This window comes from Tachyglossus aculeatus, chromosome 21 (assembly GCF_015852505.1).
Source record: "Tachyglossus aculeatus isolate mTacAcu1 chromosome 21, mTacAcu1.pri, whole genome shotgun sequence".
NCBI lineage: Eukaryota > Metazoa > Chordata > Mammalia > Monotremata > Tachyglossidae > Tachyglossus > Tachyglossus aculeatus.
The window spans coordinates 13,759,342-13,783,839 of record NC_052086.1 but is presented as its reverse complement, the minus strand read 5'-3'; the positions used below and the strand labels follow the sequence as shown (position 1 = coordinate 13,783,839).

The 24,498-nt window shown below is 50.4% G+C and overlaps 1 protein-coding gene and 1 pseudogene across 1 annotated transcript; both read left to right on the top strand.

Moving 5' to 3' along the window:
- Positions 1-1,264: 1,264 nt before the first annotated feature.
- Positions 1,265-8,169, top strand: LOC119942899 (zymogen granule membrane protein 16-like; the record flags this gene model as incomplete). The annotated part of the gene is made up of 4 exons (XM_038763940.1): positions 1,265-1,319; positions 1,544-1,676; positions 2,475-2,758; positions 8,147-8,169. Coding segments are annotated over exons 1-4 (495 nt in total), but the record flags the coding sequence as incomplete, so codon positions are not given.
- Positions 8,170-12,325: 4,156 nt separating this feature from the next.
- On the top strand, positions 12,326-23,977 carry LOC119942059 (annotated as a pseudogene).
- Positions 23,978-24,498: the final 521 nt, after the last annotated feature.

Genomic DNA, 24,498 nt, shown 5'->3' with positions numbered 1-24,498 from the left:
AGACAGACATCAGTACAAATAATCGAATGACAGTTATGTACTTTGAGTGGTGTGGGGCTGGGAGGGGGGAAGAACAGAGGGAACAAGTCAGGCCGACGCAGAAGGGAGCTGGAGAAGAGGAAAGGGAAGGCCTTTCGGAGGAGATGTGCCTTCAATAAGGCTTTGAAGAGGGGGGAGAGGAATTGTCTGTCGGATTTGAGGAGGGAGAGCGTTCCAGGCCAGAGGCAGAATGTGCCATCGACCCCCAGCCCACGTCCTCCCCTGGGCCTGGAATGGCCTCCCTCTGCCCATCCGCCAAGCTAGCTCTCTTCCTCCCTTCAAGGCCCTACTGAGAGCTCACCTCCTCCAGGAGGCCTACCCAGACTGAGCCCCTTCCTTCCTCTCCCCCTCGTCCCCCTCTCCATCCCCCCCACCTTACCTCCTTCCCTTCCCCACAGCACCTGTATATATGTATATACGTTTGTACATATTTATTACTCTATTTATTTATTTATTTATTTTACTTGTACATATCTATTCCATTTTATTTTGTAGTATGTTTGGTTTCGTCTCCCCCTTTTAGACTGTGAGCCCACTGTTGGGTAGGGACTGTCTCTATATGTTCCCAATTTGTACTTCCCAAGGGCTTAGTCCAGTGCTCTGCACACAGTAAGCGCTCAATAAATATGATTGATGATGATGATAATGTGGGCGAGGGGTTGGTAGTGAGACAGATGAGATCGAGGCACAGTGAGAAGGTTAGAATTAGAGGCGTGAAGAGCGCTGGCTGGTTTGTAGTTGGTGAGGTAGGAGGGGGCAAGGTGTTTCTGTCCTGGCAAAGAGAGGCAGGTCCACCCTGCCATCTGGAAACCAAGGGCAGTGGGGGCAGGGAGAGCCGGGGGCGAAACGGGGTGAAGACACCAGGGCAGAAAGATGGGTGGAGGTTGGTGCTTCCTCGCCCTGCTCTTTACCTGACTCTAGTGGCTTCATTTTGTTTGCTCAGGAGCTGAAATTCCAACCATATAAGGAAGGTGTGGGTCAAGGTTGGGAATAAAAGGGCCTGGGATCCGCTGAAGTCACCTCAGGCTTGAAGGATTCCAGGGGAGCAGAAGGAGGGAAGACCAGAGGAAGGGTGAGGAATCTGGCTCTTATGTCGTAGGAGGCGGGAATCCGTTTCCGACCGAGCTGGAGATAGCTGAGTCTGATTCGATTTGGGGAGAATTCAAGCTAAGTCACCTCCTTTCCTTTCCTTTCCTTTTACGCTGCTATTCTTTCTCCTCCCAGAATGCTGACCGTCGGACTCCTTGCCCTGCTCTGGGCCCTGGCCTCGGCCGATGCTCGTAAGTGAGGTCCTGGGTTCGGGATGTCATTTGCTCGAGTTGGGCCCTTGGGAAAAAGAGCAAAGTTTGAGGGAGAGGGAGCTGGCTTTTTAGGGAGAAGGAGAGGAGAGGCTGGGAGAAAGTAAAACCTAATTCTCTGGGTGGGTCCTAGGGATGAAGCGAAGCGACGGGGAAGGTGGACAGAGGGAAGATCCCTCTCATCTCACTGATTTCTTCCGCTTCAGTTCAGAGCCGGGCTTCCTCGTTCAGTGGGAACTATGGAGGCACAGGTGGGAAGCCCTTCTCCCACTCGGGAAACCAACTGGAAGGACCTATAACTGCCATCCGTCTACGTGTCAACCAAAACTACATCGTGGGGTGAGGCTGTCGGAAATCGGGGAAGGGTCTCCCGCCATTCCAACCCCATCCAGCCGACCGTAACCAATCTCTCTCTTTTTCTTGTCATGATGTGTGATGTTTCCATCTTTCCGGTCCGGAGGTGACGTTCCTTTTTTGAGTTATTTTTGGGTTTGTGGCACCGAGCTGGAGATGGGCAGAGTCCTGCCCCAAAGGAGTATATAGGCTAAAAAGGGAGACAGGACAAACACGAATCAGTATAAATATGTACCAAAAGATATAAAATGTTCAAGAAGTAGGGGAAGGGGGTGAGTAGGGGTTTTCACGTTATGTGGATGGAGTTGATGCAGGCACGAGGATGGCTGGTTGGAAAGTCTCAGCCATCCCCATCTAGAAACTCTGGGCTTGCTGGTTGTTTTTCTTATTCTGATATTTGTTAAGCACTGATTAGGTGCCAGGCACTGTTCTAAGCACTAGAGTAGACACCAGTTAATTCATTCATTCATTCAATCGTATTTATTGAGCGCTTACTGTGTGCAGAGCACTGTACTAAGCGCTTGGGAAGTACAAGTTGGAAACATATAGAGACGGTCCCTATCCAACAAGGATCTCACGGTCTAGAGGGGGAGACAGACATTAATACAAATAGATAAAACAATAAATCAGATTGGACGTGGTCCCCCTCCCACATGGGGCTCACAGACTTAATCCCCATTTAACCGTTGAGGTAACGGTGGCACGGAGGAGCGAAATGACCGGCCCAAGGTCACACGGATGGTTGTCATTTCATTGACTGGCTCTCCTTCCCTGTCCATACAGGCTCCAGGTGCGCTATGGCAAGGAGTGGAGCGATTACATTGGGGGCAGTTCTGGCAACCTGGAGGAAATCTTCCTCCACCCGGGAGAGTCTGTGATCCAGGTGTCAGGAAAATACAGGTTCTACCTGAACCAGCTGCTCTTCGTGACGGACAAGGGGCGCTTCCTGTCTTTTGGCCGCAACTCGGGCACTGCCTTCACCGCTGCCCCTCTGCACCCCAACTCCGTGCTCCAATTCATAAGCGGACGGTCGGGGTCCTTAATCGATGCCATCGGTCTGCACTGGGGCACTGAAAACGCCGGGCGCTGAAGCCGCGGCTGGCTAGTCAGGACCCTCCCCTCTCCTGGCTTCTTCCTCTCCCCTTCTTCTCCTGAGGACCAGGAAGAAATCAGTGCAATAAAGGAAATCTGTGAAGATAAGAAGTGCGTATCTGCAGACTCTCTGTTGCCTTGACTGGGTCTCCGCTGTCTGTATTTTTTTATGGTACTTGATAGGCACTTATTATGCGCCAGGCACTGTCCTAAACACTGGGGTAGGTGCAAATTTAGCAGGTTGGACAACGGTGTGGTCCCACAGGGCGCACAGTCTCAATCCCCATTTTCCAGGTGAGGGAACTGAGGCCCAGGGAAGTGAAGTGACCTGCCGAGGTCACACAGCAGACACGTGGCAGAGCCATTCATTCATTCATTCATTCAATCGTATTTATTGAGCGCTTACTGTGTGCAGAGCACTGTACTAAGCGCTTGGGAAATTCAAGTTGGCAACATATAGAGATGGTCCCTACCCAACAGTGGGCTCACAGTCTAGAAGGGGATAATTAGGGCATTTATTAAGCGCTTGCTATGTGCAAAGCACTGTTCTAAGCATTGAGGAGTTTACAAGGTGATCAGGTTGTCCCACGGGGGGCTCACAGTCTTCATCCCCATTTTACAGATGAGGGAACTGAGGCCCAGAGAAGTGACTTGCCCAAAGTGGCAGAGCCGGGATTTGAACCCATGACCTCTGACTCCAAAGCCCGGGCTCTTTCCACTGAGCCACGCTACAGTGCATAATGATGGCATTTATTACGCGCTTACTATGTGCAAAGCACTGTTCTAAGCGCTGGGGAGGTTACAAGGTGATCAGGTTGTCCCACGGTGGGGCTCACAGTTTTACTCCCAATTTGACAGATGAGGGAACTGAGGCCAGAGAAGTGAAGTGAGTGGCCTAAAGTCACCCAGCTGACATGTGGCAGAGCAGGGATTTGAACCCATGACCTCTGACTCCAAAGCCCGGGCTCTTTCCACTGAGCCACGCTGCTTCTGGAGTAGAACCCAGGTCCTTCTGACTCCCTATGCCTGTGCTCTAGCCACCGTCCCCTCAGTCTCAGCCGATTCCAGCCCTTTCCTTCCACTACACCTCCCCTTCCCCCTCCAACCCTGTCATCCTGCCTTAGTGCCATCCCTAATCCCCCTCCTCCTGCGCCATCCCTCTTCAACTCATCCCCCCCCAACCCCTCATGCCATCCCCCTTCCCAGAACCTCCTCCCACAGCCAAGTCCAATTTGTTTAACCCCTCTCCATCAAGGAGAAGCTTTCCTTCATCCTTGACCTGTTCCTTTACCCAGTCACTGCTCCTCCTCTCCATCATTCATTCATTCAATCGTATTTATTGAGCGCTTACTGTGTGCAGAGCACTGGACTAAGCGCTTGGGAAGTCCAAGTTGGCAACATATAGAGACGGTCCCTACCCAGCAGTGGGCTCACAGTCTAGAAGGGGGAGACAGAGAACAAAACCAAACATATTAACAAAATAAAATAAATAGAAGAAGAGATGTGTCCATGCTGTCGCTATGGGTTGAAGACGACTCGACGGCATAAGACCCCAGAGCTCAGGTGAGCACTTATATACAAGAATAACAAAAGTGGGAATAAAAACTACTGAAATTAAACTGCCTCCTCCAGCTCCCTTTTGGTTTCAAACCCTCCCAGAGAGTCACTTCTCATTTCTCTGTGAAAACTGTACCGTGGATGTTGCCATCGCATAGTGTCATCATTTTCCAAGTACCTGGCTCACCCCGGATGACTTTGTCATCCACAGCACCTGTATATATGTATATATGTTTGTACATATTTATTACTCTATTTATTTATTTATTTATTTATTTTACTTGTACATATCTATTCTATTTATTTTATTTTGTTAGTATGTTTGGTTTTGTTCTCTGTCTCCCCCTTTTAGACTGTGAGCCCCCTGCTGTGTAGGGACTGTCTCTATATGTTACCAACTTGTACCTCCCAAGTGCTTAGTACAGTGCTGTGCACACAGTAAGCGCTCAATAAATACGATTGATGATGATGATGATGATGATGATGACTTTGTCTCCCCTGCTGCTCTCTCTGGAGGGGACCTCATCTTCATCCATTCTCCCAGACTCCCCGGGAAAGGAGGAAGCGTTGGCTTCCTTCTCAAGCCCCAGTGCCGCTTTGACACGATTCCACCTCCCCAGCTCTTTCTTTACCTTCCTTCAAAGCCCAGGTTCATTCATTCATTCATTCAGTCGTATTTATTTATTCATTCATTCATTCAGTTGTATTTATTGAGCGCTGACTGTGTGCAGAGCACTGGACTAGGCGCTTGGGAGGTACAAGTTGGCAGCAGATAGAGACGGTCCCTACCCAACGACGGGCTCACAGTCTAGAAGGGGGAGACAGACAACAAAACGAAACATGGAGACAGATGTCAAAATCATCAGAACAAATAGAATTAAAGCTATGTGCACATCATTAACAAGATAAATAGAATAGTAACTATGTACAAGTAAAATAAATAGAATGATAGATCTGTACAAATATAAACGAGTGCTGTGGGGAGGGGAAGGAGGTGGGGGGGGGGGATGGGGAGGAGGAGAGGAAAAAGGGCGCTCAGTCTGGGAAGGCCTCCTGGAGGAGGGGAGCTCTCAGTAGGGCTTTGAAGGGAGGAAGAGAGCGAGCTTGACAGATGTGTGGAGGGAGGGCATTTTGGGCCGGGGAAGGATATGGGCCGGGGGTTGATGGTGGGACAGGCAAGAACGAGGTACAGTGAGGAGGTTAGTGGTGGCAGAGGAGTGGAGGGTGTGGGCTGGGCTGGGGAAGGAGAGAAGGGAGGTGAGGGAGGAGGGGGCGAGGGGATGGACAGCCTTGAAGCTCAGAGTGAGGAGTTTTTGCTTGATTCGTAGGTTGACAGGCAGCCACTGGAGATTTTTGAGGAGGGGAGTGACGTACCCAGAGTATTTCTGTACAAAGATAATCCGGGCAGCAGAGCGAGGTGTAGACTGAAGTGGGGAGAGACAGGAGGAGATCAGAGAGGAGGCTGATGCAGTAATCCAGTTGGCATATAGGATGAGAGATTGAACCAGGAAGGTGGCGGTTTGGATGAAGAGGAAAGGGCGGATCTTGGCGATGTTGCGGAGGTGAGACCGGCAGGTTTTGGTGACGGATTGGATGTGGGGGTGAACGAGAGAGCGGAGTCGAGGATGATACCAAGGTTGCGGGCTTGTGAGACGGGAAGGATGGTAGTGCCGTCTACAGTGACGGAAAAGTCAGGGAGAGGACAGGGTTTGGGAGGGAAGATAAGGAGTTCAGTCTTGGACATATTGAGTTCATATAACCCACCTCTACCACCCATTCCAGATTCTAGTAACGTTCATCTACAGCTCCCCAGGTCCCGCCTCCAACTTTTTTAACCATTTTGATCCCTTTCTCACATTCCTTCTCTCTTTCTCCATTCCTACATTGATCCTCAGGGACTTCAGTATCCACAAAGATGTTCCAGATGACCCTTCCGCTATGAACTTTCAATCATTTCTCAACTCCACTGATCTCCTGCTCCACCCCACCTCACCCACTCACCAACTTGGACACGCACTCGATCTCATCATCTCTAGCCACTGAACAATCTCCAAAGCACTGTTCTAAGCGCTGGGGCGGGGGGATACAAGGTGATCAGGTTGCCCCATGTGGGGCTCACGGTCTTAATCCCCATTTTACAGATGAGGTCACTGAGGCACAGAGAAGTTAAGTGATTTGCCCAAAGTCACACAGCTAACAAGTGGCAGAGCTGGAATTAGAACCCATAACCTCTGACTCCAAGCCCATGATCTTTCCACTGAGCTATGCTGCTGCTTCTTTGTCCTCTCCTCTGCCAGGCAAAATTACTGCTCCATCCTTATGGACACCCATGCCAATTGCCCTCACCAGTCATTCCAGACATTTAACTCCCTTCTCAGGCCCCCAGTCCCTTCACCTCCCGTATCCTTCGCCCCCAGTGACCTGGCCACCTACTTGATTGAGAAAATCAATAATATCAGGCATGATCTCCCTAAAATCTCCCCTGCTCCTCCCCCTTCCTGCCTCTTCTTCAACTCTCCCATCTTTCCCAGCAGTATCTCTAGAGGAGATCTCCTGCCTTCTCTCAAAATTCAGCCCCTCCACCTGCACATCTGACCCCATTCCTTCACACCTTATTAAAACACTTGCCCCCTCCCTTCTTCTCTCCCTCCCTCCTTCCAACTATTCGCTCTCCAATGGCTTCTTCCCCAATGCTTTCAAACATGTTCATGTCTCCCCAACCTAAAAAAAAAGCCCTCTCTTGACCCCAGGGCTCCTTTCAGTTATCGTCCCATTTTCCTCCTACCATTCCTCTCCAAACTCCTTGTGCATGTTGTCTCAAGTTCCTCTCCTCCAATTTTATCTTGGACTCCCTCCCATCTCGTCCCCCTCTCCATCCCCCCCATCTTACCTCCTTCCCTTCCCCACAGCACCTGTATATATGTTTATATGTTTGTACATATTTATTACTCTATTTATTTATTTATTTATCTTACTTGTACATATCTATTCTATTTATTTTATTTTGTTAGTATGTTTGGTTTTGTTCTCTGTCTCCCCCTTCTAGACTGTGAGCCCGCTGTTGGGTAGGGACGGTCTCTATGTGTTGCCGACTTGTACTTCCCAAGCGCTTAGTACAGTGCTCTGCACACAGTAAGCGCTCAATAAATACGATCGATTGATTGATTGATTGATCTGGCTTCTGTCCCCTTCATGCCCCAGAAACCACCTTTTCAAAGGTCACCAATGATCTCCTTGCAAAATCCAAAGGCCTCTACTCCATCTAAATCCTCCTCAACCTCTCAGCTGCTTTCAACACTGTCAACCACCCCCTTCTCCTGAAAACATTATCCAACCTTGGCTTTATGGACACTGTCCTCTCCTGGTTCTCCTCCTATCTCTCTGACTGCTCATTAATAATAATAATAATAATCATGATGGCATTTATCAGGAGCTTCCTATGTGCAAAGCACTTTTCTAAGCGCTGGGGAGGTTAAAAGGTGATCAGGTGGTCCCATGGGGGGCTCACCGTCTTCATCCCCATTTTACAGATGAGGTCACTGAGACCCAGAGAAGTGAAGTGACTCACCCAAAGTCACACAGCTGACAAGTGGCGGAGCCGGGGTTTGAACCCATGACTTCTGAATCCAAAGCCTGTGCTCTTTCCACTGAGCCATGCTGCTCATTCTCAGTCTCCTTCTCAGCCTCCTCTTCTGCCTCCCACCCCTTACCTTTCATTCATTCATTCAATCGTATTTATTGAGCGCTTACTGTGTGCACAGCACTGTACTAAGCGCTTGGGAAGTACAAATTTGCAACATATAGAGACGGTCCCTACCCAACAGCGTGCTCACAGTCTAGAAGTGGGAGACAGACAAAAAAACCCCATATAAACCAAATAAAATAAATAGAATAAATATGCACAAGTAAAATAAATACAGTAATAAATATGTACAAACAGATGTACATATATACAGGTATATACTCATACTTTCTCCATACCCTTCTCTCCCTTTAATCAAGCTGCACTTTTGGTTCTCTTTCCTTTTTATCTCAGTAAATTACTCAGTGGTATTGTGAGCACTTACTGTGTTCGCTTGTCTCTTACCAAACAATTTGTGATTTATCCTACTAACCAGCCTTCAGGATTTTCCATGGAGATGTATTTAACATTTTCCTGAAGTTCCAAGGAAAGTGTTCCACACAAATGTAGACATACCTGAAAAATCAGCATGGCCTAGAGGAAACAGTACAATACTGGGAGTCAGGAGATGCAGATTCTAATCCTGCCCTACCACTTACCTACTGTGTTTTCTTGGACAAGTGCCATGAACACTTCTCTCTGTCTTAGTTTCCTCCTATGTAAAATGAGATTAAACACCTTTTTCTCCTTTCCCCCAAACTCCGAAACCCATATGGGAAAAGGACTGTGTTTGATTGGCTTATCTTTTATCTACTATAGTAGTTGGCACCTAGTGTGTGCTTAATAACTTCCACAATTATTATTACTATTTGCCAGCTGCTGGAAGAACATGGTGGGAAAAAATGGAGACATAACTCCTTTAATCATTTTGCTCCATCATTTTGTAGGATCAGCAGGGTTTGAATAAGAAGAAAAGTAGCCCTACCCCCCACTTAACTATAACAGGTTATGATAAACACCTGTTTCAAAGTGATTGAACCTGTAGCTTCTCCTCCACACCACTTCTATATAAAAAGAAACTCTAACCTAGATCTAACTGTTCTAGTCTATAAGCTCATTGTGGGCAGAGAAGTTTCTATTAATTCTGTTGTACCATACTCTCTCCAGCGCTCCCAAGTAAGAAAGTGCTCTACACCTAGTAAGTGCTCAGTAAGTACAACTGATTGATTCGCGGATTGAAGGCCTCTTGGAGGAGATGTGATTTGAGAATGGTTTTTGAGAGGGGAGAGTGGTGGTCTGCTAGATATGAAGGAGGATGGAATTTCAGGCCTGAAGAAGGATGTGGGCAATGGGTAGGTCAGTTGTGGACTAGTTGAGATTGAGGTAGAGTGGGTAGGTTTCTGTTTTGGTTTTTGTTGCTTTTTTTAAAATGATATTTGTTCAACACTATGTGCCAGGCACTGTACTAAGCACTCAAAATAATCACAGTCCATGATTATGGGGTCACAGTCTTAACCTACATTTTAACAAGTGAGGTTACTGAGGCTTAACTGTGGGTATCCCTCAAGGTTGCGTTCTGGGTCCCCTTCTATTCTCCATCTCCATCCACTCTCTTGGAGAATTCATGTGCTCACATGGCTTCAACTGCTACCTCTATGCAGATGATACACAAATCTCCATCTACAACCCTGATCGCTCTTAGCAGTCTCGCACTTCCTGTTGCCTTCAAGAAATCTCTACTTTGATGTTGTACCGTCACCTCAAACTTAAACTGTCTAAAACAGAACTCTTCGAGAGAAGCAGCGTGGCTCAGTGGAAAGAGCATGGACTTTGGAGTCCGAGGTCGTGGGTTCAAATCCCCGCTCTGCCAATTGCCAGCTGTGTGACTTTGGGCAAATCACTTCACTTATATGTTTGGTTTTGTTCTCTGTCTCTGTCTCCCCCTTCTAGACTGTGAGCCCACTGTTGGGTAGGGACCGTCTCTAGATGTTGCCAACTTGTACTTCCCAAGCGCTTAGTACAGTGCTCTGCACACAGTAAGCGCTCAATAAATACGATTGATTGATTGATTATCTGGGCCTCAGTTCCCTCATCTGTCAAATGGGGATGAAGACTGTGAGCCCCCCGTGGGACAACCTGATCACCTTGTAACCTCCCCAGCACTTAGAACAGTGCTTTGCACACAGTAAGCGCTTAATAAATGCTATCATTATTACTATTATTCTCAAGCAAACCCTGTCCTCCCCTTGACTTTCCCATCACCATAGATGGCCTTCCTGTCTCCCAAGCCCATAACCTTGGCAATATCCTTGACTCCTCTCTCTCATTCAACCCACCTATTCAATCCATCACTAAATCCTGCCCGTCCCACCTTCACAACATCACTGCAATCCATCTTTTCCTCTCCAACCAAATTGCTAACACGTTAATCCAGTCCCTTATTCTCTCCCGCCTTGATTACTGTCACAACTTCCTTGCTGACCTCCCCGCCTCCTATCTCTCCCCACTCCAATCCATACTTCACCTTGTTGCCTGGATTATTTTTCTACAAAAATGTTCAGGCCAAGCTTCCCCACTTCTCAAGGAACTCTAGTAATTGCCCATCTACTACCGCATCAAACATAAACACTTCACCACTGGCTTTAGAGCATTCAATCACCTCGCCCCCTCATACTTTGCTCCTCTATTGCCAACCTTCTCACTCTGCTTCAATCTCACCTATCTCACCCCCCATCCCTTGCCCGCGTCCTGCCCTCCCTCCTCAAATTCGACAATTACTCTCCCCACCTTCAAAGCAGTTTTGAAGGCAGGTCTCCACCAAGAGGCCTTCCCTGACTGAACTCTCCTTTCCTCTTCTCCCTCTGCCGTCACCCTGATAATAATAACGATGATGGCATTTGTTAAGCGCTTACTATGTGCAAAGCACTGTTCTAAGTGCTGGGGAGGTTACAAGGTGATCAGGTTGTCCCACGGGGGGCTCACAGTTTTAATCCCCATTTTACAGATGAGGGAACTGAGGCCAAGAGAAGTGAAGTGACTTGCCCAAAGTCACAGCTGACAGTTGGCAGAGCCGGGATTTGAACCCATGATCTCTGACTCCAAAGCCCGTGCTCTTTCCACTGAGCCACACTGATTTGCTCCCTTCATTCATTCCCCCTCCCAGCCCCATGATATGTTATATCCATAATTTATTTACTTATATTAATGTCTCTCTCCCCCTCTAGACTGTAAGCTCATTGTGGGCAGGGAATGTGTCTGTTCTATTGTTCAATTGTAGTAATAATAGTGATGGCATTTGTTATGCGCTTACTATTACAGAAGCAGCATGGCTCAGTGGAAAGAGCCTGGGCTTTGGAGTCAGAGGTCAGGGGTTCAAATCCTGGCTCTGCCAATTGTTAGCTGTGTGATTTTGGGCAAGTCACTTCACTTCTCTGTGCCTCAGTTATCTCATCTGTAAAATGGGGATGAAGACTATGAGCCCCCCGTGGGACAACCTGATCGCCTTGTAACCTCCCTAGCACTTAGAACAGTGCTTTGCAGATAGTAAGTGCTTAATAAATGCCATTATTATTATTATTATTATGTGCCAAGCACTGTTCTAATAACTGGAATAGATACAAGGTAATCAGGTAATCCCACGAGGGGCTCACAGTCTTAATACTCATTTTACGGATGAGGTAACTGAGGCACGGAGAAGTCAAGCGACTTGCCCAAAGTCACACAGCTGACAAGTGGCAGAGCCGGGATTAGAACCCATGATCTCTGACTCCCAAGCCCGTGTTCTTTCCACTAAGCCATGCTGTTCCTAATCTCCAAGCACTTAGTACAGTGTTCTGCACACAGTAAGCACTCAATAAATATGATTGATTGATTGACCAGACCATGCTGCTTCTCTATTTAGGCTGTATATGTCTCTCTCTCTCTCTTTCTTTCTCCTTCCACGTCTCCAGGGGAAAGGTGAAGAGAGGGTCAGGTAAAATGTAGTTTATTTCTGTTTCCTGATCAAGAAAGGCACAGCCCCCTGGAGATAGGGACAAGCTGTTCTCCAAAGGCCAGGGTGGGGAAATATTTACCAACTTGGAATGACCCTGGGTTGGGACCAGCTTGCCGTCTTTCCAGAAAGGAAGCGAAGGCGTGGGGCTCCCCTCCGAGAGCACAGATGCCCTAGTCCCCGGCCCTTTCTGTTCCCTGAAGCTAGGACGCGGCCTCTCTGAGGGAACTCGCCGTTCGTCCGCCAGCCCCGGCTCTCCTCGAAAAGCCGCGTCTGTCTATGGCTTCTCCCCAGCCTCCATTTTCCTCCTATTATCCAGGTTTCCCTAATCCCAGCTCCATCCCTGCCAATAACCCACCCCTGCCAGAATCCATGCTTCTCGTCTGCCCGGCCTCTGGATCCCTGCAAGCCCTCTTGACCCGGTCAGATCTCCTCTCTATCCCTGGCTCTTCTGAGAAGCCACTCTCCTCTTAGAACTCAAATCCCACCCCTCAGCGTCAGGCCTCAAGGGAGGAACTTCACGGCTGCCAAAGACATATGGAGCCGGAGCCCCGTAATTAACGAGGATCAAGGATGCAAAATAGAAAACCAGAATATACAAAGCTTTTGTTGTGGGAGAATTCTCAAGGCCCCAGCCCCAACTCCCAAAAGCAAATACCGCAAAATTGGTACACTAATTTCTTTGGCTCTACCTTGGAACGATTAAAAATAACAGAAGGCAATAAACGTCCACTTTGAGCTGGGTCGTACACGGATAGATAAGCTGTCCCAGCTATTCTATTTGATGCAGAGACTTTCGATACATTTATAAGTCAGGATGTCTGTAAATCATCATGCCACAATTGGCTTCCTCCAATGATTGGACTGCAATCTTCCCAAATGGACAAATAAACCCTGCCCAAACCTGACTCAGTTGAATTTAGCACAACCTAATCTAATCAGTCAATCAATCGATGGTATTTATTCAGTGCCTCCTCATCCAGAGCACTATACTAAATCCTGGAGGGAGTACCATATAAAAGAGTTGGTAGACACGATCCCAGCCTGCAAGGAACTCACAGTCGGTCAGTCAATCGTATTTATTGAACGTTTACTGTGTGCAGAGCACTAAGCTCTTGGAAGACTACAACATAACAATAAATGGCACATTTCCTGCCCACAATGAGCTTACAGTCTGGGGAGGGAGGGGGAAATGTAGCCAATCTAAACTGTAGTTTCAACACTCCTGAGCAGGTTGGAAATGTCAGGACTCTTTGTCAGTGCATCCCTAAGCAGCTCCCTGAGGTCCCAAGTGAATCCAATCACTCCACTCACTCAGGGAACACTTTGGTCATTATCGTTGTGATCAACAATAGCTTTTGAGGGTTTTCGGTGGGAGAGTACAATACAACAGACAAGTTCCCTGCCCACAGTGAATTTACAGTCTAGAGGAAGAGCTGTGTGAATCTTAGCCATGTTAGTTGTTGTTGCTGTTGCTTTCTTCCTCTAGTACCCTTGTTTCTGTCATTTTTTTTGCAGGTCTTTGTGTTTGCGCTACCATTTGATGGTAAGCTCCTTCAGGGCAGGGATGGGGTCTGCTTCTTCTTCTGGAGATCCCCGCAGTACCACTCATTCATTCAATTGTATTAATTGAGCGCTTAGTGTGTGCAGAGCACTGGACTAAGCCTTTGGAAAGTACAATTCAGCAGTAATAACAACACAAATGACTGGTGTGATTGAATCCCTCGGGATTATTAATAATAATAATTGTGGTATTTGTTAAGCACTTACTATTTGCCAGGCACTGTGCAAGCAAATCGGGTTGGACACAGTCCCTGTCCCACAGGGTGGCTCACAGTCTCAATCCCCATTTTACAGATGAGGAAACTGAGGTACCGAGAAGTGAAGTGACTCACCCGAGGTCACACAGCAGACAAGTGGCAGAGCCAGGATTAGGACCCATTATTGTTATTAAACAAGGGGGCTTCTTGGAAGAGGTGGTTCTCCAGGGAGGCTCTGAAGGGGTGGGCATGGCCTGGCAGAAAGGAGGGAGGAGAGCTTTCTAAGTGGAGAGAATGACATGGACAATATACTCAGAGGTTGGAGAATGGGTGAGGAGAGCAAGCAGTTCCGCTTAGCTGGGAGGGTGAACAGGAGTAAGTAATGGGAGAGAGGGGCAGTTGGGGGAGCAGGAGAAGGGTGTAGATGGAAAAGGGGTGGCTTGGGGAGCAAGGAGGGGCAGCAGGGGCGAGGGGAGAGCCCCGAAGCCCATGAAGGGGAGTTGTAATTGGACGGTCCTGTGAGTTCCTGAAAAGGTGGAGGGCTGGGACCAGGCGGAGATTTGAGGGAGGGGGCAGCCGCACCATTGAGTGGGATAAGTTGGGGCTGGGAGAGTCAGTCTTGGGGTCAGAGGGGGTCTCCCCCCTCCACCTCCCCAGTCTCTGCCATTCATTCATTCATTCATTCATTCACTCAATTGTATTTATTGAGCGTTTACTGAGCACCTCCTCCAGGAGGCCTTCCCAGACTGAGCCCCCTCTTTCCTCTCCCCCTCCTTCCCCTCTCCATCCCCCCTGCCTTACCTCCTTCCCTTCCCCACGGCACCTGAATATACGTGTATATGTTTGTACAGATTTATCACTCTATTTATTTTACTTGTACATATCTAGTCTATTTATTTTATTTTGTTAATATGTTTTGTTTTGTTCTCTGTCTCCCCCCTTCTAGACTGTGAGCCCACTGTTGGGTAGGGACTATCTCAATATGTTGCCAACTTGTACTTCCCAAATGTTTAGTACCGTGCTCTGCACACAGTAAGCGCTCAGTAAATACGGTTGAATGAATGAATGAATGACTATGTATGTATGTTTGTACGTATTTATTACTCTATTTATTTATTTATTTTACTTGTACATATCTAGTCTATTTATTTTATTTTGTTAATATGTTTTGTTTTGTTCTCTGTCTCCCCCTTCTAGACTGTGAGCCCACTGTTGGGTAGGGACCATCTCTATATGTTGCCAACTTGTACTTCCCAAGCGCTTAGTACAGTGCTCTGCACACAGTAAGCACTCAATAAATACGGTTGAATGAATGAATGAATATGTATGTGTGTTTGTACGTATTTATTACTCTATTTATTTATTTTACTTGTACATATCTAGTCCATTTATTTTATTTTGTTAATATGTTTTGTTTTGTTCTCTGTCTCCCCCTTCTAGACTGTGAGCCCGTTGTCGGGTAGAGACCGTCTCTATATGTTGCCAACTTGGACTTCCCAAGCGCTTAGTACAGTGCTCTGCACACAGTAATCGCTCAATAAATACAATTGATTGATTGATTACTGTGTGCAGAGCACTGGACTAAGCTCTTGGGAAGTACAAGCAACATAGAGAGATGGTCCCTACCCGACAACGGGCTCACAGTCTAGAAGGGGGAGACAGATAACAAAATAAAACATGTAGACAGGTGTCAAAAGCATCAGAGCATATAGAATTATAGCTATAGGCACATCATTAACAAAATAAATAGAATAGTAAATATGTACAAGTAAAATAGAGTAATAAATCTGTACAAACATATATACAGGTGCTGTGGGGAGGGGAAGGAGGTAGGGTGGGGGATGGGGGAGGAGAGGAAAAAGGGGGCTCAGTGTGGGAAGGCCTCCTGGAGGAGGTGAGCTCTCAGTAGGGCTTTGAAGGGAGGAAGAGAGCTAGCTTGGCGGATGTGCGGAGGGAGGGCATTCCAGGCCCGGGGGATGACGTGGGCCGGGGGTCGACGGCGGGACGGGCGAGAACAAGGCCCAGTGAGGAGGTGAGCAGCAGAGGACCAGGGCCCCTTCCGTCCTCCCTCAGGAGCTCCCCCCGCCACCCACAAAGCCTCTCCCAGAGACATTTATAATAATAATAATAATAATAGCATTTATTAAGCGCTTACTATGTGCCGAGCACTGTTCTAAGCACTGAAGAGGTTGCAGGGTGAACAGTTTGTCCCACAGGGGGCTCACAGTCTTCATCCCCATTTTACAGATGAGGTAACTGAGGCACAGAGAAGTTAAGTGACTTGCCCAAAGTCACCCAGCTGACAAGTCGTGGAGCCGGGATTTGAACCCATGGCCTCTGACTCCCAAGGCCGTGATCGGGAACCCATGTCCCCCTCTCCTCCCTCCCTCTGCCTCAGGCCCTACAAGTACTGGACACCCCCCAGGGATTGGCAGAAACCTCAAGTCGCACATGTTCACACATACACACAGACACACACACGCACACAAACTTGATCACTTCAATTGGTAGCCACACATACAGCATGAGACTATAAATGATGGGCAAGAATTGATTCTCCCAGAAGTCCAGGAGCAGCTGAAGCAGTAGGGTGGAAGGTTGCAGGGTGCCCTGCAGCGGAAGGAGAATGGCTACTGAGGCAGGGAGAGGAAAATAGGAAGTTGAAGGGTGGGAGGAATGGGGCAGGGGATTATGCAGGTGTTTTCCCTGGGAGAGGGAGAGGTGGTGTTTTCCCTTGGGGTAGAACTGGGTCCCCCAAGGAAGAGAAGCAGGTGAGTCATTGGTCTCTCAGGGAGGGGGGAATTGCCACTTTCTCCTCCCTTGGATTAATTTGGGGCCCAGGGGGGATGACATTGAGGCTAGAGAGGAGGGACACTGGGTTCTGGCTCAGGAGCACAACCATTCATTCATTCATTCATTCAATCGTATTTATTGAGCACTTACTGTGTGCAGAGCACTGTACTAAGCGCTTGGGAAGTACAAGTTGGCAACATATAGAGACGGTCCCTACCCAACAGCGAGGGTAGCCAGGAAGGGGGACAGAGAGGACCCTTGTGTCTCAGAGAGGGAAGCGTGGAGGGGGTTGAATTTGACCCCCTCCCCATCCCAGCACTTCCCACTCCTCGGGTCTCCAGTTTCTTCCCTTCCCAGCCACGTGGCCCAGGCCAGAGCAGCATGGATAAGACCGAAGTGGGCCCACTCTTCCTGCCCCCACCATCCTCAGCTCTCTCAATCAATCAATCAATCATATTTATTGAGTGCTTACTGTGTGCAGAGCACTGTACTAAGCGCTTGGGAAGTACAAGTTGGCAACATATAGAGACGGTCCCTACACAACAGTGGGCTCATGGTCTAGACCTCACCCATCCTGAATAATAATAATAATGATGATGATGTTATTTGTTAAGCGCTTACTATGTTCAAAGCACTGTCAATGGGGATGGTGGGGGGAGGCCGTTGGCATTTTGGGAGGTAGGGGAAGCAGAGAGGGAAACGTGGAGGGGGCTGAATCCAACCCCCTCCCTATCCCAGCACTTCCCACTCCTCTGGTCTCCGGTTTATTTCCTTCCCAGCATCACGGCCCAGGCCAGAGCAGCATGGATAAGACCGAAGAGGGCCAGCTCTTCCTGCCCCCATCATCCTTGGCTCCCTCTTCTCTGGCCTCCTCCCCCTCCTCACCCATCCTGAATAATAATAATAATAATAATAATAATAATAATAATAATAATAATAATAATAGTAATAATAATAATAGTATTTGCTAAGCGCTTACTATGTGCAAAGCACTGTCAATGGGGATGGTGGAGGGAGGCCGTTGGCATTCTGGGAGGTAGGGGAAGCAGAGAGGGAAATGTGGAGTGGGCTGAATCCAACCCCTTCCCTATCCCAGCACTTCCCACTCCTCTGGTCTCCGGTTTATTTCCTTCCCAACCGCATGGCCCAGGCCAGAGCAGCACGGATAAGACCGAAGAGGGCCTGCTCTTCCTGCCCCCATCATCCTTGGCTCCCTCTTCTCTGGCCTCCTCCCCCTCCTCACCCATCCCGAATAATAATAATAATAATAATAATAACAATAATAATAATGGTATTTGTTAAGCGCTTACTATGTGCAAAGCACTGTCAATGGGGATGGTGGGGGGAGGCCATTGGCATTCTGGGAGGCAGGGGAAGGGGATAATTTGGGATGGGGCGGAGGCTCTGGGATCCGGGGAGAGACGAGGTTGGGGAGGGAAGGAAGAGAGGTCGGAGGGACAGAAGGGGCTTCTGGATTCCGGGTTTCTGCAGGCACCGGGCTGGTGGGGAATGGGGAGAGACAGTGCCCATCTTTGCCCTGACATTTGTTGTCTGGGGACGCGGGGAAGCAAAGTCCAGTCACACGGATCCGAGTGAGTAAGTGGGGAAAGGAGCCTGGGAGAGGACGGGCCCTGATGCCTGATGCCTCCCCCTTTTAGACTGTGAGCCCACTATTGGGTAGGGACTGTCTCTATATGTTGCCAACTTGGACTTCCCAAGCGCTTAGTACAGTGCTCTGCACACAGTAAGTGCTCAATAAATACGATTGATTGATTGTGGGCCTAAAGCCTTGTGGTCAGGGAACATGTCCGCTAATTCATTCACTCATTCAGTCTTATTTGTTGAGCGCTTTTCTGTTGTATTGTGCTCTCCCAAGCTCTCAGTACAGTGGAAAGAGCCCGGGCTTTGGAGTCAGGGGTCATGGGTTCAAATCCTGGCACCACCAACTGTCAGCTGTGTGACTTTGGGCAAGTCACTTCACTTCTCTGTGCCTCAGTTACCTCATCTGTAAAATGGGGATTAAGACTCTGAGCCCCCCGTGGGACAATCTGATCACCTTGTAACCTCCCTAGCACTTAGAACAATGCATTGCACATAGTAAGCGCTTAATAAATGCCATCATTATTATTACTATTATTATTACAGTGCTCTGCACATAGTAAGCACTCAGTAAATACCACTGATTGATTGACACAGATAATCAGGTTGGACACGGTCGCTGTTTCACCTGGGGCTCACAGTTCAAGTAAGAGGAAGATCAGGGTTTGAATCCCCAGAGAAGCAGCATGGCCCAGTGGAAAGAACACGGGCTTTGGTGTCAGAGGTCATGGGTTCAAATCCCGGCTCCTCCAATTGTCAACAGTGTGACTTTGGGCAAGTCACTTAACTTCTCTGTGCCTCAGTTCCCTCATCTGTAAAATGGGGATTAAGACTGTGAGCCCCCCATGGGACAACCTGATCACCTTGTAACCTTCCCAGCGCTTAGAACAGTACTTTGCACATAGTAAGTGCTCAATAAATGCCATCATCATCAGGGACTGAATCCCCAGAGAAACAGCTTGGCTCAGTGGAAAGAGCCCGGGCTTTGGAGTCAGAGGTCATGAGTTCAAATCTCTGCTCCGCCGCTTATCAGTGGCATGACTTTGGGCAAGTCACCTAACTTCTCTGTGCCTCAGTTACCTCATCTGTAAAATGGGGATTAATAATAATGGCATTTGTTAAGCACTTACTATGTGCAAAGCACTGTTCTAAGTGCTGGGGGGATACAAGGTGATCAAGTTGTCCCACATCGGGCTCACAGTCTTAATCCCCATTTTACAGATGAGGAAACTGAAGGTCAGAGAAATTAAGTGACTTGCCCAAGGTCACATAGCAGATACGTGGAGGAGCAGGGATTAGAACCCATGACCTCTGACTCCCAAGCTCGGGCTCTTTCCACTGAGCCACGCTAAGATTGTGAGCCCCACATGGGACAACCTGATCACCTTGTATCCTCCCCAGCACTTAGAACAGTGCTTTGCACTTAGTAAGCGCTTAACAGATGCCATCATTATTATTATTATTTTACAGAGAAGGCAACTGAGGCCCAGAGAAGTGAAGTGACTCACCCAAGGTCACGCAGCAGACAAGTGGCAGAGCTGGGATTAGCACCCTGTCCTCTGACTCCTGGGCCCAGGCTCCTTTGGCTAGGCCTCACTGCACCGGCCTCCATGGCTCATTGGAAAGAGCCCGGGCTTTGGAGTCAGAGGTCAAGGGTTCAAATCCCGGCTCCGCCAATTGTCAGCTGTGTGACTTTGGGCAAGTCACTTCACTTTTCTGTGCCTCAGTTACCTCATCTGTAAAATGGGGATGAAGACTGTGAGCCCCCCGTGGGACCACCTGATCACCGTGTAACCTCCCCAGCGCTTAGAACAGTGCTTTGCACATAGTAAGCGCTTAATAAATGCCATTATTATTATTATTATTATTCTCCCTGCAAGGTGACAGCACCGGAGGGGCAGAGAAGGGCCGGGGACACCCACCAGGGTGGGGATGCCCACCAGCACAATGTACGTCCCCCTCTCCCTCCATCCCCAGCTCCAGGCCTCCACCCTCCCCTTCTGCCCCCCACCCCCAGCTTGCCCCTCCTGGCAGGAGAGGTGGCATCCGGGGAAACTGAGGCTGGGACGGCCTGCTTTTCTCCTGCTTGGGTCCCCCCCTAGGTCTCTGAGGGTGAGAGGACAACGCGGGGCACTGGGGGCCCAGACTCCAGCTTCCAGGATAATAGTAACAATAATAATAATGATGGCATTTGTTAAGCGCTTACTATGTGCAGAGCACTGGTCTAAGCGCTGGGAGGGGATACAAGGTGATCAAGTTGTCCCACGTGAGGCTCACAGTCTTAATCCCCATTTTACAGGTGAGGTAACTGAGGCTCAGAGAAATTAAGCGACTTGCCCAAGGTCACACAGCAGACAGGTGGCGGAGTCAGGATTCGAGTCCGTGACCTCTGCCTCATTCATTCATTCATTCAATCGTATTTATTGAGCGTTGACTGTGTGCAGAGCACTGTACTAAGCGCTTGGGAAGTCCAAGTTGGCAAGGATACTGAGCTCTGGGGGGTGAACTGGGTTTAGGAGGAGAGCAGGGGAGGAGGTGGCCCACCCTCCTGATCTTGGGGCGGGGGCGGGGGACTCAGGGGCTCCACGGGCTCAGGGATCATTCATTCAGTCATATTTATTGAGTGCTTACTGTGTGCGGAGCACTGTACTAAACGCTTGGGGAGTACAAGTTGGCAGCATATAGAGATGGTCCCTACCCAACAGTGGGCTCACCGATCGTCTTTATTGAGCAGTTACTGGTGCAAAACGCAGGGGCTCGGGGATGGGGGCAGGCGGTAATGTGCCCCAGAGGACACCAGGGAGCCTTGCCGCCAACACCAACCTGCCCTTCTCTGCCCTGCCCTGCCCTCCTCTGCTCTGCCCTTCTCTCTGCCCTGCCCTTCTCTGCTCTGCCCTGCTCTGCCCTTCTCTGCTCTGCCCTGCTGTTCTCTACCCTTCTCTGCCCTGCCCTGCCCTGCCCTGCCCTGTCCTTCTCTGCCCTGCCCTGCCCTCCTCTGCTCTGCCCTTCTCTGCCCTGCTCTGCCCTGCCCTGCCCTGCCCTTCTCTGTCCTGCCCTCCCCTTCTCTGCCCTGCCCTGCCCTGCCCTTCTCTGCCCTGTCCTGCCCTTCTCTGCCCTGTCCTGCCCTTCTCTGCCCTGCCCTGCCCTTCTCTGCTCTGCCCTGCCCTGGCCTGCCCTTCTCTGCCCTGCCCTTCTCTGCCCTTCTCTGCCTTGCCCTTCTCTGCCCTGCCCTGCCGTGCCCTGTCCTGCCCTGCTCTGCCCTGCCCTGCCTGCCCTGCCCTTCTCTGCCCTGCCCTCTCTACCCTGCCCTGCCCTGCCCTGCCCTGCCCTTCTCTGCCCTGCCCTGCCCTGCCCTGCCCTTCTCTGCCCTGCCCTGCCCTTCTCTGCCCTTCTCTGCCATGCCTTTCTCTGCCTTGCCCTGCCCAGCCCTTCTGTGCCTTGCTGTGCCCTGCCCACCCTTCCCTGCTCTTCCTTGCCCACCCTGCCCTGCTCGCCCTGCCCTACCCTGCCCTCTATGCTAGCCCTATTCTCCCCCGTTGCCCACCCTGCCCATCCTGTTCCCCCTGCCCACCCCGCCACCCTGGGCCGCTGCACTCCGGCCTAGACTTCGCCCTGCTGCTGCCCCTGCATTCATTCATTCATTCAATCAATCATATTTATTTTATAATGGCATTTATTAAGCACTTACTATGTGCAAAGCACCATTCTAAGCACTGGGGAGGTTACAAGGTGATCAGGTTGTCCCCCGGGGGGCTCACACTCTTCAGCCCCATTTTACAGATGAGGGAACTGAGACACAGAGAAGTGAACTGACTGTCCCAAAGTCACACAGCTGACAGTTGGCTGAGCCGGGATTTGAAACCCTGACCTCTGATGCCAAAGCCCAGGCTCTTTCCACTGAGTGCTTACTTAAGCGCTTGGGAAGTACAAGTTGGCGACATACAGAGACGGTCCCTACCCAACAACCCCGGCGGACGCAGGTCCCGTGGGGTGATAGCCGGGCAGTCATTCCTCTCGGGTGCTCGGTCTCCTGGGGCCTCCCCGAGGGCTCCCCGCTGGAGCCTGTGGTCCGGGTGGCCGAGGTCCGGGGGCCTGCCCACCTGCTGCTCCTCAGGGAGTGGGTGGTCCTCAACGCCTTGGCCCACTGCAGTGGGGTGGCCACCGCGACCTCCAAGGCCGTGGCCACTGCCCGGGTGTCCGGCTGGGCCGGGCAGGTGGCCGGCACCAGGAAGACGACATCAGGTTTCCGTATGGCCGAGAAGTACGGGCTACTGGTGGGCAGGGCCGTGGTCCACCGCTACCACCTCTGGGCCCCGGTCATGCCGAAGGACAACCACGTGCTGGCAGCCAGAGGCGTGGACCAGGTACGGGCCTCCCCATCCCAACCCACTCCGTCTATCCGTGGCATTTACTGAGCGCTTACAGTGTGCAGAGCACTGTTCTAAGCACTTGGGAGAGTATAAATCGACAAAGCCTGTAGCCACGTTGCCTGCCTACAAAGATCTTACAATCAATCAATTAATCAATCGTATTTATTGAGCGCTTACTGTGTTCAGAGCACTGTACTAAGCGCTTGGGAAGTACAAGTTGGCAACATATAGAGATGGTCCTTACCCAACAGTGGGCTCACAGGCTAGAAGGGGGAGACAGAGAACAAAACATATTAACAAAATAAAATAGAATAGATATGTACAAGTAAAATAAATAAATAACAGTCTAGAAGTGCTTCTTTCCCCCCAACAGCCAACCTGGTCCTCGCCTCCTCCCACATCCTATTCATTCATTCATTCAATCGTATTTATTTTGCGCATACTGTGTGCAGAGCACTGTACTAAGTGCTTGGGAAGTACAAGTCGGCAACATATAGAGACGGTCCCTACCCAACAGTGGGTACATGGTCTAGAAGGGGGAGACAGACAACAAAATAGCCGGTCAGCCTGTGCACCCCGGCTGGCCTCCTGCCCCATCTGAACCCCAGTCGGATTCCACCCCGATTCCAGTCCAACCCCAGCCTTCTTTCCATTCCCAACTGGAGGTGGGATCCCGGGCCCCCATCCGACACAGTCTCCGCGGCTGAGCCAGCCCCAACTCCGACTGACCCGTGGTCAGAGCTCAAGGGCCTGTCCTCCCTCCCGGGCCTCTCCTTGGCCCCTTCCTGGCCCCTCCCCGGCCAGTGGCCACCCCTCAGTCAGGCCCGGCCTCCTCCTTGCCCCCGGCCCCTGCCCCGCGTCTGGCAGGAGGTGCCCAGGGCGCAGCAGGCAGCGGGGTTCGAGCTGGAGGTGGAGCGCGGCAGCCTGCAGGACGGTCTGGCCGCCACCGCTGCGGGGGGCCCACCTGGTCACGCTGGACAACTTCGCCCCAAAGGTGAGCTGGGGGCTGCGGCCCGGGCCCGGCCGGCACCAGAGAAAGGGTGCCTGGGGATGGCGATGACCCTAGGCACAACTGAAGCACCCCTTCTCCTCCAAATTCACCCCAGCCGAAGGGAGGCTGAGGCGAGATGGGCACTGCCGACTGACTTGGGGCTCAGTGCCACCTGGTTGCAGCGCCCGGCTCGGGGGTCCTCGTCACACTCTCCCAGGGGCAGTCCCACCCGATGCCCAGGACTCAGGCAGGGGCTAGGCCTGGCCAACCATTTCCCCCGTGCTCCTCCCAGGAGTTACATCTCACGTCTGCGGCCCTGAAGGCCCAGTTCCCGGCAGTGAAGGTGGAGGCGAGCAGGGGCATCTCCCTGGCCAACCTCCCCCAGTTCTGTGGGCTTCACATCGACTTCATTTCGCTGGGGGCCCTGACCTGGGCCACCCCCGCCCTCGATTTCTCCCTCAAGCTACTCACGGCCGATGAGAACCCCAAGACCTGCCTTGCGGGAAACTGAACAGGAGAGAGGATTGGCGGGGGACGGAGAGTAGGGCAGCGGCTCCGGGGCTCAGGACCCCGGGGGCCCACACAACTGCTACTCTGGGGGCGAGAAAACCAGTTCTTTATCCTATATTTTACTGTGGACTTTTCTAAATTGTAGAATTCCCCCTCTTTCTTGCTCTTATGATTATATTCCCAGAGTTCCAGGTGCCTGACCTCCCCTCCTGAAGCTGCGAACCATTTGAATGACCAGGGATCCCATCTTCACTGATTTTTTTCCAGGTCATTTCCCCGGCCCTTAATTCAGTGCTGCGCACACTGTGAATGCTCAATGAAAGGTGGAATTGAAAATAATAATAATAACAGTATCGTGCCTTTCCTCCGACATGGCGTCTTTTCCTCCTTTCCTCAGGGCTCTTCTCACATTTCGTATCCTCGCCTGCTCCGAGCCGGTTTCATACCAAACCAGATGAGAGCAAAGCGCAGATTAGTAGGTTGGCTTGAGAGGAACAAGGAGTGTGTCCCGATGTGTCGCTA